This window comes from Leucopleurus acutus (assembly GCF_964270905.1).
Source record: "Leucopleurus acutus genome assembly, chromosome: 7".
In the NCBI taxonomy this organism is placed as follows: Eukaryota; Metazoa; Chordata; class Mammalia; order Artiodactyla; family Delphinidae; genus Leucopleurus; species Leucopleurus acutus.
This window is the reverse complement of record NC_139150.1, coordinates 42,895,737-42,910,519: the sequence shown is the minus strand read 5'-3', so window position 1 is coordinate 42,910,519 and position 14,783 is coordinate 42,895,737. Positions and strand designations below refer to the sequence as shown.

The 14,783-nt window shown below is 35.4% G+C and overlaps 1 protein-coding gene across 3 annotated transcripts in view; it reads left to right on the top strand.

The window, feature by feature from the left end:
• VPS13A (vacuolar protein sorting 13 homolog A) overlaps nt 1–14,783 on the top strand; it is a 238,885-nt gene that overhangs the window by 42,068 nt on the left and 182,034 nt on the right. For all 3 annotated transcript variants that reach the window (XM_082843241.1, XM_082843242.1, XM_082843240.1), the window contains exons 11-17: nt 3,606–3,733; nt 3,932–4,038; nt 5,479–5,650; nt 7,233–7,295; nt 7,780–7,909; nt 8,750–8,844; nt 9,167–9,309. In XM_082843241.1, coding sequence (XP_082699367.1) covers nt 3,606–3,733; nt 3,932–4,038; nt 5,479–5,650; nt 7,233–7,295; nt 7,780–7,909; nt 8,750–8,844; nt 9,167–9,309 — 838 coding nt within the window. The remainder of the gene's footprint in view (nt 1–3,605; nt 3,734–3,931; nt 4,039–5,478; nt 5,651–7,232; nt 7,296–7,779; nt 7,910–8,749; nt 8,845–9,166; nt 9,310–14,783) is intronic.

Below are 14,783 nucleotides of genomic sequence, written 5' to 3'. Positions count from 1 at the left end.
AGAATTTGCTGGCTGTTGGATGGTGCAAGTGGCCATGTACTGCAGGAGTCTGGTGCTGAAGAAATCTGTTGTGCTGGAGGACCTGGACACTGGAGAAGCCATTTTCTTCAGGAGCTGCATGTTGCAGAACCATGGCACTGCAGGAGTCTGCTGAATGAGTACATTAGAACCAGGAAGCATAACTCCTTGCTCCTGCAGTATCTCTCCCGTGTCCTCTGCTGATAAAGATTAACATTATGCTAGCTGGTAAAGAAAAACGATTTAGAGGACCCAAATCTAGGTTTTAGAGCAGGCAGGGAAGGGTGATCTGGAGGTTATGGGCAATCAGTTGGTAACTGGTACACTTGCTGGAGGGGGAAGGATGAATGAAGGACTCCTTTTTGGTTTTGTTTTTTGTGTTTTTATTTAATGGGAGAGATAGCATCTTGTTTATAGGCTAAGATTGGAATGATCCATAGAACATGAAAAATAAGAGAGAGAAGGGATTATTTCTGTATTGACATGGGTGAAAGGGGGTAGAATCTAGTGTACAAGTGGAGTGCTTTGCCACAGGTAGGAGCATGGTCAGTTTGTTTATAAGATAGATTTCAATTATAGGAGAGAAGTCCGGGACTTCCCTGGTGGCACAGTGGTTAGGAATCCACCTGCCAATGCAGGGGACACAGGTTTGAGCCCTGGTCTGGGAGGATCCCACATTCCACAGAGCAACTAAGCCCATGTGCCACAACTACTGAGCCTGCACTCTGGAGCCCACAGGCCACAACTACTGAGCCCGTGCACTTAGAGCCCGTGCTCTGCAACAAGAGAAGCTACCACAATAAGAAGCCCATGCATTGCAATGCAGAGTAGCCGCTGGCTTGCTTCAACTAAAGCCTGCATGCAGCTACGAAGACCCAACACAGCCAGGGAGGGAGGGAGGGAGGGAGGAAGGGAGGGGGGAGGGAGGGAGGGGGAGGGAGGAGGGAGGAGGGAGGGAGGAGGGAGGGGGAGGGAGGAGGGAGGGGGAGGGAGGAGGGAGGGGGGGGAGGGAGGAAGTCTTAGTGTTGGGTGAACAAGTAAATATGGTGATTGGAGTTAATGGGGTTTTTTTCTTCTGAACTCTTTTTTTTTTTTTAAACTATCTGAGGAATTAGAGGTTTTCAGATGGAGGAGGGGCTATGAGATAGCCATGTAGGGGAATGAGAGAATGAATTGATGAGAGCAGTATTATCAAAGTGCTGTTTAGACTAGCAACATCAGTATCACTTGGAAACATGTTAGAAATATAAATTCCAGGGCCCATCCCAGACATACTGAATCAGAACATCTGAGAGTGAAGCTTAGCAATCTATTTTTAACAAGCTATCCTAGTGATTTTGATGAATACTACAGTTTGAGAACCACTGGGCCAGAGTAGGGTTTGGCTAATTTTCTTTTTGCAAAGGGCCATGTAGTAAACAAACATTTTACATTTTATAGGTTATGTATAGTCTCTGTCACATATTTTTCTGTTTCTTTTAAACAACCCTTTAAAAGTATAAAAATCTTTCCTGGGCTTCCCTGGTGGCGCAGTGGTTGAGAGTCCACCTGCCGATGCAGGGGACGCGGGTTCGTGCCCCGGTCTGGGAAGATCCCACATGCTGCGGAGCGGCTGGGCCTGTGAGCCATGGCCGCTGAGCCTGCGCGTCTGGAGCCTGTGCTCCGCAACGGGAGAGGCCACAACAGTGGCCTTTTACATACTGTAAAAAAAAATCATTCCTACCTCACTTGCTATACAAAAACAGGCTGTGGTATAGGTTTGGCCTATCCCTGGACTAAAAGAATGTGTGTGATTAGTCAACAACATTAAGTACCTACTTGAGATTTATGACATTAACGTGAGACCAATCAGTGTGATTTTGTTTTTTCCCAACCACATACAGCTGCGTAGGTATTGATGTGGAGTAAATAGAGGTGTGGAGTAAATAGAGGTATGGAGTACATAGAGTGGCTTTATTCAGAATTCGAATTTTGCCTAGTAAGTATTAACAAAGTGAGAAGGGCCAAGGAGTTAAAGGGTGAATGTAAGGGAATGACTGAAATAACTGTCAACAGGGTAGGGAGAGAGCTGAGGACATGAAGCAGAAGTGAAAGACAGAGCAAAGATAGAGGATCAATGAATGGTAGTTCCCTTAAGACTTGAGGTTTGGTATTGGATTCCTAGAGAGATAGATGGTGGTGGTAGGAGAGTTGGATGCTTGAGCCTGAGTTTATTGAGAGGTTGAGGATATCGGTATGATAAGGTCTAGTGGATGAGGTGAGGGGGGAAGAGTCCAAGGAACTGAGAGGCTATGGTATTGGAACGATCATTTGTATATTGAAATAATCCAGAAATTAGAGTTGCCAGGAGCTAAAATCTGAGAGAGATAGGAGAGGGTGAAGCCCAGGGATGGATAAATTATTGTAACCAAGGAGGGTATAGTGGGTGGTATAGTATTGTTTAATAAGAGTTAAAGCTGGAGGAGAGGAATAATTTTACTTTTCAAATACTGGTATTATTGCTTTATACATATACTTTCTAAACTTTCTCTTTCAATATCCTTCCATTTATGTACATATAAATTTTTCTCATTTTTAACTGTATAGTATTCTGTTGTATAGAGTAATGAATTTAACTGGTCCCCTATTGATGAATACCTTCTTGTTCTATTTAAATTAAAAGTATTTTGGGGGGCTTCCCTGGTGGCACAGTGGTTGAGAGTCCACCTGCCGATGCACAGGACACGGGTTCATGCCCCGGTCTGGGAAGATCCCACACTCCGCGGAGCGGCTGGGCCCGTGAGCCATGGCCGCTGAGCCTGCGCGTCCGGAGCCTGTGCTCCGCAACAGGAGAGGCCACAACAGTGAGAGGCCCGCGTATCGCAAAAAAAAAAAAAAGTATTTTTGAATTTAGTGCTATGCCTGAGGGATGATTAAAAGAAGAGGAATATATTATCTTTGTATACAAATTAGCTTATAATTTAGTGGTTGATATCTTTCTAGATTCTGCTATTACTGGTCTCCCTCTGCATTATTCTTATTCTTTTTGGCACTAAATACAAAGGGTTGAGAGAAATCTTAGATTATGAGTTGAGCCAAGAAGTTTATCTTGGATAAACTCTCATCTTATCTCCTCTCTCTTTTCAAGTTAAAAGGGGGGACAGATGGATACAGAGACACTGACCCGAAATTCAGGAATTATAATTATATAATGAAAGTCAGTGGCTAAATAAAATATTTTTCCCCTTAGCATTTCTAATTATATTCATTCCTTAAAACTATACTTTTATTAAAATTGTCTTACTGGACTGTTTTGCCTTTTAGAGAGTGTTCCTGCTTGTAAGGATTATTTTGTTGTTTTGAGAAGTTCACTTAGCTTTTATTGTACTCATAAAAGACAATATGAATTATAGATAGGAAAAATATAAAAGACTCTTCAACACTAAGTGACAGTTCATATGATCAAATCATAGCAGTATGGAAATCTGGGAGCTGTAGAAAGGGTATATAAGAAATGAAAATCAGCATTTTCAACTTGATTCCTTTAGCACTTTGAGACTCTTGAAAAAAACTCAATTTAATTTTTAAAAATCTGTGTTATTTTCCAGTATTTCGCCCCATATCTGCTAATGCCAAACTTCAGATGAATCGCGGATTGGATTTTGACTTTTCTGTCCCCAAAATAAGCCTGGATATTGAGTTACATGACATAACAATTGAACTTAATAAACCACAGGTGATTTTTTTTAAATGAAATTTTAAATTGTGAGTTATAGTTTGATAAAAGGAGAGCTAAGATTTTAAATGTTTTTCAAAAACTCATAATGATATATGATAACATTTCCTTAAAAAAGTCAATAATTTAACTTTTATCTTTGACAACTAAACAAAAAATCTGAAACATTTAAGAACTTCAATTTTTTTCATTCTTCAGTATTTCAGTCTTATGGAACTTCTTGAATCGGTTGATATGATGACGCAAAATCTACCATATAGGAAATTCAAACCTGATGTACCTCTCCACTACCATGCCAAAGAATGGTAATATGCCTTAAATTTTTTCAAATTGAAGTATAATCGACATATATTAGTTTCAGGCGTATGACATAATGATTCGATATTGGTATATATTGCAAAATGGTCACCACAATAAGTCTAGTTAACATCCAATATCATGCATAGTTAACAAAACTATTTTTTTGTTATAAGAACTTATAAGATCTATTCTCTTAGCAACTTTCAAATATGCCATACAGTATTATTAACTGTAGTTGCCATGCTGTACATTATATCCCCATGACTTATTTATTTTATAACTGGAAGTTTTCTGGATCCCCTTCACCCATTTTGAGCATCCCTGACCCACTGCCTCTGGCTACCACCAGTGTATTCTCGGGATCTATGAGCTCATTTTTTTAAATTCAATATATAAGTGAGATCATACAGTATTTGTCTTTCTCTTTGTCTGTCTGACTTATTTCAGTTAGCATAATGCCCTCAGTAGCCATTCGTGTTGTCACAAATGGCAAGATTTTATTCCTTTTATGGTTGAATAACATTTCATTGTGTGTATATATATATACACACATTTTCTTGATCCATTCATCCATCAGTGGGCACTTGGTTGTTTCCATATCTTGGCTCTTGTAAATAATGCTGCAGTGAACATGGGAGTGCATATATTTTTTGAATTAGTGTTTTCATTTTCTTCAGGTAGATACCCAGTGGAATTGCTCAATCTAAGTTTTTTAAGATTTAAAAAATATGGTATAAAAGTGAATTTCTTGACTTTTTAAGATACTCTTTAAGGGCTGATAGAAACTATAATGTAATATTTGTCTTGAAACACTTGAAGCGGCTTTTACTTATTACATGAGTAAAATTAAGTTAAAGGATTCTTTATAATGAATTTACAACTGGAAATACTAGCATTGCATTCATTTACTGTATTTTTGGAATTATTAAGAAACATATCCCAGTTTGTTTTCTAACCATGTCTTTTTTTAGTTTTCAAACTTTGGTATCAGACATATTAAACCTATTATAAACCTGAAAGGGTTATGGTAGTCTATAAAGTGCAACCCCTTTTTAAAATTCAAAAGTCTTATTTTTCCAGTTATTAAGCTCTTTCCTAGATTCTAGAAGTTGCAATTACTCTTTCAGTTGACTATTTTAATTACTATTCAAGTGGCTGAAGTGCTAGTTGCCAATTAATACTTTAATAGTTTTTCTGTAGAACTATATTTATTGTAACAAAATTCAGTGATTTTGATTATTTTCATTTAGGAAAGAGATAAGACTAAATAGTGTATTGTTAATTAGTAATAGGGCTGGGAAGAAGCAAGTGCCCAGATAATATACCATTTTCATAGTCTCTGTATTATGTATGCTGTTAGAGTAGAAGCAGTATCAGTTATATTTTATACTGTTGGTTTGAGAGTGCTTTTAAGCGTAGGGTTTTTGTTTTTATTTTTTAACTAGGTGGGTTTATGCTATACGTGGTATTCTTGAAGTAAATGTTCGGCCCCACTTACGGATGTGGTCATGGAAGCATATAAGAGAACATAGGCAAAAAATGAAGCAATATAAAGAACTGTATAAAAAAAAACTAACAAGTAAGAAGCCGTCTGGTGAACTTCTCAACTCTTTGGAGGTTAGCATTTAAAAAATTTGTTAAATATTTTGTACTACTTAACGCCTCAGTCTTTAGTGACTAACACTCCCTACTTATCTGTTCTAATTTGTACTGATCATTCTCTGTCTCTTTTACTTACTAGACTTTTTCATACTCCTTAACTTCTATTGGATGTTACAAACCCTGGTGATGTTTTCCTGTGTGCATTTGGAATTTGAGATTCTCCTCAATCTGGAGAGATTTGGGTTTATGCAAATAGTAACTGGAAGCCTCACATTATTATGACATTTACAAACCTCAAAAGCCTAGAAAGTATTTGCTCCATTGATTCCAGTCTTCTCTGTGTTGGTTTCAAAGCCTTATGTTATGTCACCACTCCATTTTTCCCTATGTTACCATCTAACTGTGCATTAATCAAATAAATTTACTATCTTCTATATGTATATGCTTATACTTATAGCCAAGTCTGCTCATGCATTCCATCTGCCTTTCTTCATCTCTATCTCAGTTTCACTCATTCCTCAAGTTTTGCTTACATCCCATCTCTTGTATGAACTTTTCTGAATTTTTTGCTCAAACAGTGTTTTTTTTCCTCTTAATCCTTGTGGCATTTCTGGTCTTCACCAGCAACTTTACGATTAATTAGCTGGCTCCTGAGTTCTCTAAATATTAGTCTTAATCTTTTAGCATTATGGTATATTCTAGATGGGACTGTTTTACCGATGGATGAAGTACAGCTTAGGGAGTCTAAGAAGAGTTAGTCTCTCAAAAGTAATGGAATCATTATGAATCCAGGCCAATTTCCAAAAAACTCCCTAAGATTGAGTTTTATTTTTATTTTTGAAATAGAAGACTTTCTGAAGACCTAGGCTATTATGAATGCTTGGGTTTCTGCTTTGGTGGTTACAGATTTCCTTACCTAGTTTTGGATCTTAACCTTAACCCTCTAAGTCTGCTGGACTGTGGAACCCTGAGTAAAGTTTTCCAGGTAATGGTTGGTCATCACTGTTTCTCTTTGGGACTAAAAGTGGTTTGAGCATGAAGCTCTCAAAAGTAATCATGGAAATAATGTATAGATATGATGAAAGATTGAGCTTATCTCAGTTTATTTCAGTAGCTATACTGAAATACTTGGAAAAGTATAAAATTTAAAAACAAGTTTTAAGTGTATCTAGATCTACTTGATATATCTTAATGATGACATACGAAATGTGCATGTAATATGAAGGACGTATAATTGTATTTTTAGTTGAAAGTGACACTAATGTGTTTACCCTTAACTGTAGTTAAAGCCCAAATAAAAGTCATTTAAAACAGTGCATGTATGTTATCTTCTAGTACGTGCCTGTGTATCTTGTAGTATTCTCTTACATGCATGACATGTATGATTTCTTTGTTGAAAAAGTTGTTCCATCATTACTAATTTCCAAGCTGACGTATATACAAGCATTGCTTTTCAGAATTTAACAGGAATATTATGTTGATGGGTGACCTGTTTTCTGCTTCCTATCTCTTCTTTAGTATAGCAATTTGACAGAGAATATATGAAAATTATTTATATAAAGTTATTTATGTAAACACACTTTATTTATATTTTTAGGAGTTGGAAAAGACTTTGGATGTATTTAATATAACTATAGCAAGACAACAGGCAGAAGTTGAGGTAATTCCAGATTGTCTTTCAATTAGTAAAAATAAATCTAGAATTTATACAGATTTGATAGATGTTGTGATGTTACTGGTATTGTGCTGTAATATACTGTTACCTAAAAAGGGTTCAAATTTGATTATTTCTATTATAAGAAAATTTGATGCACTGTTTTGCTACATGTATTTAAACCAGACAGGTTCTATGGGAAAAAAATTCTTTCTAACTAATTGGGCTTATCAAATACTGAGAGTTCATATGAAGGTGAAAGCCAATTTTTTTCCCCCCATTACCATTGCTTATAAGACAGTGGTGCTAAGTACCTGGTAATCCTAAATTCTGATGTTTGGCCAATGTTGTGGCTACTATGTTTTATTGTCAGTATGTTATTGTTTACACTTATTCACTAAAGTAGATAAGTTTTAGAAATATCATCCTGTTTCTTTAGATTACTAATAAAGGATAATTTGTCATTTATTTGTAAATTTATTCATTTTAGGTAAAGAAAGCTGGATACAGGATTTTCAGAGAAGGAGCACAAGAGTCAGAGGATAATAAAGGATGGTTTAGCTGGCTGTGGACTTGGTCAGAATCATATACTAAACAACAACCAGATCTTAAACCTGGAAGTATGTCCATTTCATTTTATAGTAGTGCAGTTAATCATCAGGCTATGGTAGTGTAGCTAACCATCAGGTGTGAAATTAAGTTTTGTAGGAAATTTTCTCTTTCATTAAGATAGACATTTTAAGTCTTATTTATTTATTTATTATAATTCTTATTATTATCAGTAATATTACTATTAGATATTGTAAATATATGTGTTAAATAAAAATCAAATAAAATAAATTTTAAAATCTTACTAATGCTTGCAAAAGAGCATTATGTCTAGAGGATTTAGTAAGTGCATATAGCACAGCCATAGGTAAAATAAAAATTCAGAAAGGGTATAAACCACTGTAAATTTTTATCGAAATTATTTGTTGGAAAGATTTTTGCTTCCCAACAAAATGCTTAAGACCATGGAGGCTTAGGGGCTTAGGTTTACATCCTAGATCTATCGTTTATTAGCAGTGTGGCCCTGGCATATTATTTAAGCTCTCTAAACCTCAGTTTCATCATCTGTAATAAAATGTGGAGAAATGATATTAATATTACCTACTTCGTACACTAAGTATGTTGCTTAACACAATGCCATTAAGTGCCTAATACAGGTATCTATTTTGTGTGCTTAATACAAATATTTAGAAATTTATATTGCTAAATTTATGTATTTGGCAATTTATATTTTGGGAGAATAAACCTTCTAAAATTGGCAATGCCATCTAGCATTCAGTGAATATAATTTCTTAAAAGTATTATAAAAAGAGAGTAAAATTTGCATTTAATTTATTAAAAGCAGCTAAATTTTGGGCCGGTTTTATCTTGTTACCAGTTAAGAACATAAAACACTTTTTTATGATTTTTAGGTCTTGAAGAAATGTTGACACCTGAAGAAAAAACTTTACTATATGAAGCAATTGGCTATAGTGAAACAGCAGTTGATCCAACCTTGCCAAAAACAGTAAAATGTTTTCTTGCCTTATACCTGAGCATTTAGTGATAGATATGCCTATTTTTAATCCTTTCAGAAATATACGTTACTGAGTTGTTCTGTCATCTTTCTTTGAGTCTATAAATATTGCATTTATTTTAGTTTCCAAGGTAGGGATAAAAATTGTCCCCTACTTTTTAGTGTTATGTGGTGATCCTTTAATATACGAAGGGTTGTGTTTGAAGTATTTTTCTGGTTTTTGGAAAGAATAAACTATATAAATAGGAGTATTTGTTGTATATATACACATATAGATAATTTTTTTCATTTTATTCCTCTGAATATACTCTAGTTTGAAGCCATGAAGTTTTTTGTTCACTTGAAAAGTATGTCTATTATTCTAAGAGAACAGCAACAAAAATCTGAACTGTTAGATATTGTAGTGGAAGAATTTAGCACTTTGATTGTGCAAAGACCAGGAGCACAAGCAGTTAAGTAAGTATTAATTTATTTTCTCTTATCTGTAAGAAAATATTTCACTGTGAGATTGGAATTTAGTCATACAGTATTTTGTAAAGAGTACTGTGGTTTAATTTGTCCTTTTGTATTTTTAGAAAGGTAGTTTTTTTCATTAATATATATATTTTGGGATTGTTAAAATAACACATGTTCAGTAGAAAACTTCATGCCGAGACACTAAAGAATAATACAAAAATGTCAGCAATCACAGTATTGAAAAAGAAACAGCATTAACAATTTTGTTTTTATCTGGGAGTGTCTTTATTTTATCTTCTGTTTTAAAAATAGCTTTATTGAGGTATAATGTACATACCATACAATGCACCCATTAAAGTGTACCATTCACTTTTTTGTCACACTGTATCGTATACCAAATCCACATGGTATATTTACAAGCTTGTGCAACAGTTATCATTACCTAATTACAGAATATTTTAACACCCCATAAAGGAAACACTAATACCCATTAGCAGTCACTCCCCATTCCTCCCTCTCCCTAGTGTCTGGTAAAAACTATTTTACTTTCTTTCTTTTTTTTAAAAAAATTATTTATTTATTTATTTTTGGCTGCGTTGGGTCTTCGTTGCTGCGCGCGTGGGCTCTCCCTAGCTGCGGCGCACGGGGGCTACTCTTCGTTGTGGTTTGCGGGCTTCTCGTTGCGTTGGCTTCTCTTGTGGAGCACGGGCTCTAGGTGCATGGGCTTCAGTAGTTGTGGCTCGCGGGCTCTAGAGTGCAGGCTCAGTGGTTGTGGCACACTGGCTTAGCTGCTCCGTGGTATGTGGGATCTTCCCAGGGATCAAACCCATGTCCCCCGCATTGGGGGCGGATTCTTAACCACTGCGCCACCAGGGAAGTCCCACTAATTTACTTTCTAAGAATTTTTTTGGGGCATTTCATATTAATGGAATCATATAATATGTGGCCTTTTCTGTCTGGCTTCTTTTACTAATAGGCATGATATTTTCAAGGTTCATCCATGGTATAGCATGAATTAGTGCTTCATTCTTTTTTATTGCCAAATAATATTTCATTGTATGGATACATCACATTTTGTTTGCCCATTCATCAGATGATGGATATTTTTGGTTTGTTTCCACTTTTTTGCTACTATGAAAAATGCTGCTATGAAAATTAATGGACAGTATTTTGTATGGACAAGTTTCAAGTTTTCTTGGGTTTATATACCTAGGAGTGGAATTGTTGCCTCAAATGGTAACTCTATATTTAACTTTTTGAGGAATTGACAGACTGTTTTCCAAAGCAGCTGCATCATTTTACATTCCCACCAGCATTGTGTGAGTTTTCCATTTAGCTACACCCTTGCCAACACTTCTCTGTCCTTTTGATTATAACCATCCTAAATGAGTGTAAAGTAGTATCTCACTGTGGTTTTGATTTGCACTTCCCTGATGGCTATTGATGTTGAGCGTCTTTTCATGTATTTATTGGCTGTTTCTGTATAGTTTTTTTGAGGACTGTCTATTAAATTCCTTTGCCCATTTTTTTCTTTTATTTAATTTTTAAAAAATTATATTGAAGTACAGTTGATTTACAATGTTGTGTTAATTTCTGCTGTACAGCAAAGTGACTCATTTATACATACATGTATTCTTTTTCATATTCTTTTCCATTATGGTTTATCACAGGATACTGAATATAGTTCCCTGTGCCATACAGTAGGACCTTGTTGTTTATGCATTCTGTATATAATAGTTTGCATCTACTAATCCTAAACTCCCCCCTACGCCTTGGCAACCACAGGTCTGTTCTCTATGTCTGTGAGTCTGTTTCTGTTTCATAGGTAAGTTCATTGGTGTCATCTTTTAGATTCCACATATAAGTGATATTGTATGGGATTGTCTTTCTCTTTCTGACTTACCTCACTTAGTATGATAATCTTTAGGTCCATCCATGTTGCTGCAAATGGCATTATGTCATTCTTTTTTATGGCTGAGTAATATTCCATTGTATATACCTACCACATCTTCTTTATCCATTCCTCTGTTGATGGATGCTTAGGTTGTTTCCATGTCTTGGCTGTTGTAAACAGTGTTGCATTGAACATTGGGGTGCATGTATCTTTTCAAATTATAGTTTTCTCCAGATATATGCCCAGGAGTGGATTGCAGGATCATATAGAAACTCCAGTTTTAGTTTTTTGAGGAACCCCCATACTGTTTTCCATAGTGGCTGTACCAATTTACATTTCCACCAACAGTATAGGAGGGTTCCCTTTTCTCCACACCCTTTCCAGAATTTGTTATTTGTAGACTTTCTAATGATAGCCATTCTGACTAGTGTGAGGTGCTACCTTGTAGTTTTGACTTACATTTCTCTAATGATTAGTGATGTTGAGCATCTTTTCATCTGCCTGTTGGCCATCTGTATATCTTCTTTGGAGAAATGTCTACTTAGGTCTTCTGCCCATTTTTTGATTTACAGTGGTTTTGGTTTTTTTGTTGCTATTGTTACTGAGTTGTATGAGCTGTTTGTATATTTTGGAAATTAAGCCCTTGTCATTCGCATCATTTGCAAATATTTTCTCCCAGTCCGTAGGTTGTCTTTCCATATTGTTTATGGTTTCCTTTGCTGTACAAAAGGTTGTAAGTTTGATTAGGTCCCATTTGTTTATTTTTGCTTTTATTTCTATTGCCTTGGTAGACTGACCTAAGAAAATATTGGTATGATTTATGTCAGAGAATGTTTTCCTATATTCTCTTCTAGGAGTTTTATGGTGTCATGTCTTATATTTAAGTCTTTAAGCCATTCTGAGTTTATTTTTGTGTATGGTGTGAGAGTATGTTCCAAATTCATCGATTTACATGCGGCTGTCCAAATTTTCCCAACACCATTTGCTAAGGATACTGTCTTTTCTCCATTGTATATTCTTCCCTCCTTTGTCGAAGATTAATTAACCATAGTTGTGTGAGTTTATTTCTGGGCTGTCTGTTCTGTTGATCCATATGTCCTTGTGTCAGTATCACACTGTTTTGTTTACTGTAGCTTTGTAGTACTGTCTGAATTCTGGGAGGGTTATGCCTCCTGCTGTGTTCTTTTTCTTCAGGATTTCTTTGGCAATTCTGGGTCTTTTATGGTTCCATATAAAATTTAGTATTATTTGTTCTAGTTCTGTGAAAAATGTCATGGGTAATTTGATAAGGATCTCATTAAATCTGTAGATTTCTTTGGGTAGTATGGCCATTTTAACAATATTAATTCTTCCAATCCAAAAGCATGGGATATCTTTCCATTTCTTTGAATCATCTTCAGTTTACTTTATTAATGTTTTGTACTTTTCAGCATATGAGTCATTAACCTCCTTTGTGAAGTTTATTCCTACGTATTTTATTTTTTGATGCTATTTTGTAAGGAATTGTTTGTTTACATTCCCCTTCTGATATTTCATTGTTAGTGTAAAGAAATGCAACCAATTTCTGTATGCTAATCTTGTATCCTGCTACCTTGCTGAATTTGTTTATCAGTTCTAGTAGGTTTTTTTTGTGGAGTCTTTAGGGTTTTCTGTATATGGTATCATGTCACCTGCATATAATGACAACTTTACCTCTTCCCTACCAATTTGAATACCTTTTATTTCTTTTTCCTGTCTGATTGCTGTGGCTAGGACTTCCAGTACTATGTTGAAGAGAAGTGATAAGAGTGGGCATCCTTGTCTTGTTCTACATTTTAGCAGGAATTCTTCTGAGTATTATATTGGCTGTGGGTTTGTCATAAATAGCTCTTATTATGTTGAGATATGTTCTCTCTATACCCACTTTGGTAAGAGTTTTTATCATGAATGGATGTTGAATTTTATTGAATGCTTTTTTGCATGTATTGAGATGATCCTGTCGTTTTTGTTTTTTCTTTTGTTGATGTGGTGTATCAAATTGATTGATTTGTATTTGTTGAACCATCCTTGTGAACTTAGGATGAATCCCACTTGGTCGTGGTGTATGATCTTTTTTATGTATTGTTGAATTCAGTTTGCTAATATTTTGGTGAGAATTTTTGCATCTATATTCAACAAAGATATTGGCCTATAATTTTCTTTTTGGTAGTGTCTTTGTCTAGTTTTGGTATCACGGTGATGTTGGCTTCACAGAATGTCTTTTGGAGTGTTATTTCCTCTTCAGTCTTTTGGAAGAGTTTGAGAAGGATTGGTATAAGTTCTTCTTTGTATGTTTGGTGTAATTCACCTGTGAAGCCATTTGGCCCTGGACTTCTGTTTGTAGGGAGTTTGTTTCATTACAGATTCTGTTTCACTTCTAGTGATCAGTCTGTTCAAGTTATCTATTTTTTCTTGATTCCGTTTGGGTGGGCTGTATGTTTCTAGAAAGTTGTCCATTTCCTCTAGGTTGTCAAATTGGTTGACATATAATCATTCATAGTATTCTTTTATGGTTTTTTGTAATTCTGCAGTATCAGTTGTGATTTATTCTCTTTCATTTCTTATTTTGTTTATTTGGGTCTTGTCTCTTTTGTTCTTCGTGAGCCTGCTCAGAGGTGTGTCAATTTTGTTTACCCTTTCAAAGACCCAGGTCTTGGTTTTACTGATTTTTTTCTATTGTTTTTTTAATCTCTATTTTATTTGTTTCCCCTCTGGTCTTTAATTGTCTCCTTGCTTCTGCTAACTTTAGGTATAGTTTGTTCTTCTTTTTCTGATTCTTTTAGGTGGTGGGTTAGGTTATTTGAGATTTTTCTTCTTTCTTAAAGAAGGCCTGTATTACTCTGAACTTCCCTCTAAGAACTGCTTTTGCTGCATCCCATAGATTTTGTTGGTTGTGTTTTCATTGTCCTTTGTCTCAAGGTGTATTTTAATTTCTTCTTTGATTTCATTGTTGATCCATTGGATTTTTTAGTAGCATGTTGTTTAGTCTCCATGTAATTGTTTTTTTTTCTCATTTCTTTTTCTGTGGTTGATTTCTAGTTTCATGCTGTTGTGGTCATAATAGTTGTTGAGATAATTTCTATACTCTTGAATTTGTTGAGTCTTGTTTTGTGCCCTAGTATGTGGTCAATCCTTGAGAATGTTCCGTGTGCACTTGAATGTGTATTCTGGTTTTTTTGGATGTAATGTCCTAAAAATATCAATTAAGTCTAACTGTTGTATTTTATCATTTAGGATCTCTGTTGCCTTATTTTCTGTCTCAAAGATCTGTCCATTGATGTGAATGAGGTGTTAGTCTCCTACTACTATTGAATTCCCATCAGTTTCTCCCTTTATGTCTGTTAGTATTTGTTTTATGTATTTGGGTGCTCCTGTTTTAGGTGCATATATATTGATGAGTGTAAAATTCTCTCATGTTCATCCTTTTATCATTATATAGTGTCCTTCTTTATCTTTCTTTCTTTACGGCATTTGTTTTAAAGTCTATTTTGTCTGATTCGAGTATTGCGACCCTCACTTTTTTGTCGTTTCTGTTTGCATGAAATATGTTTTCCATCCCCTC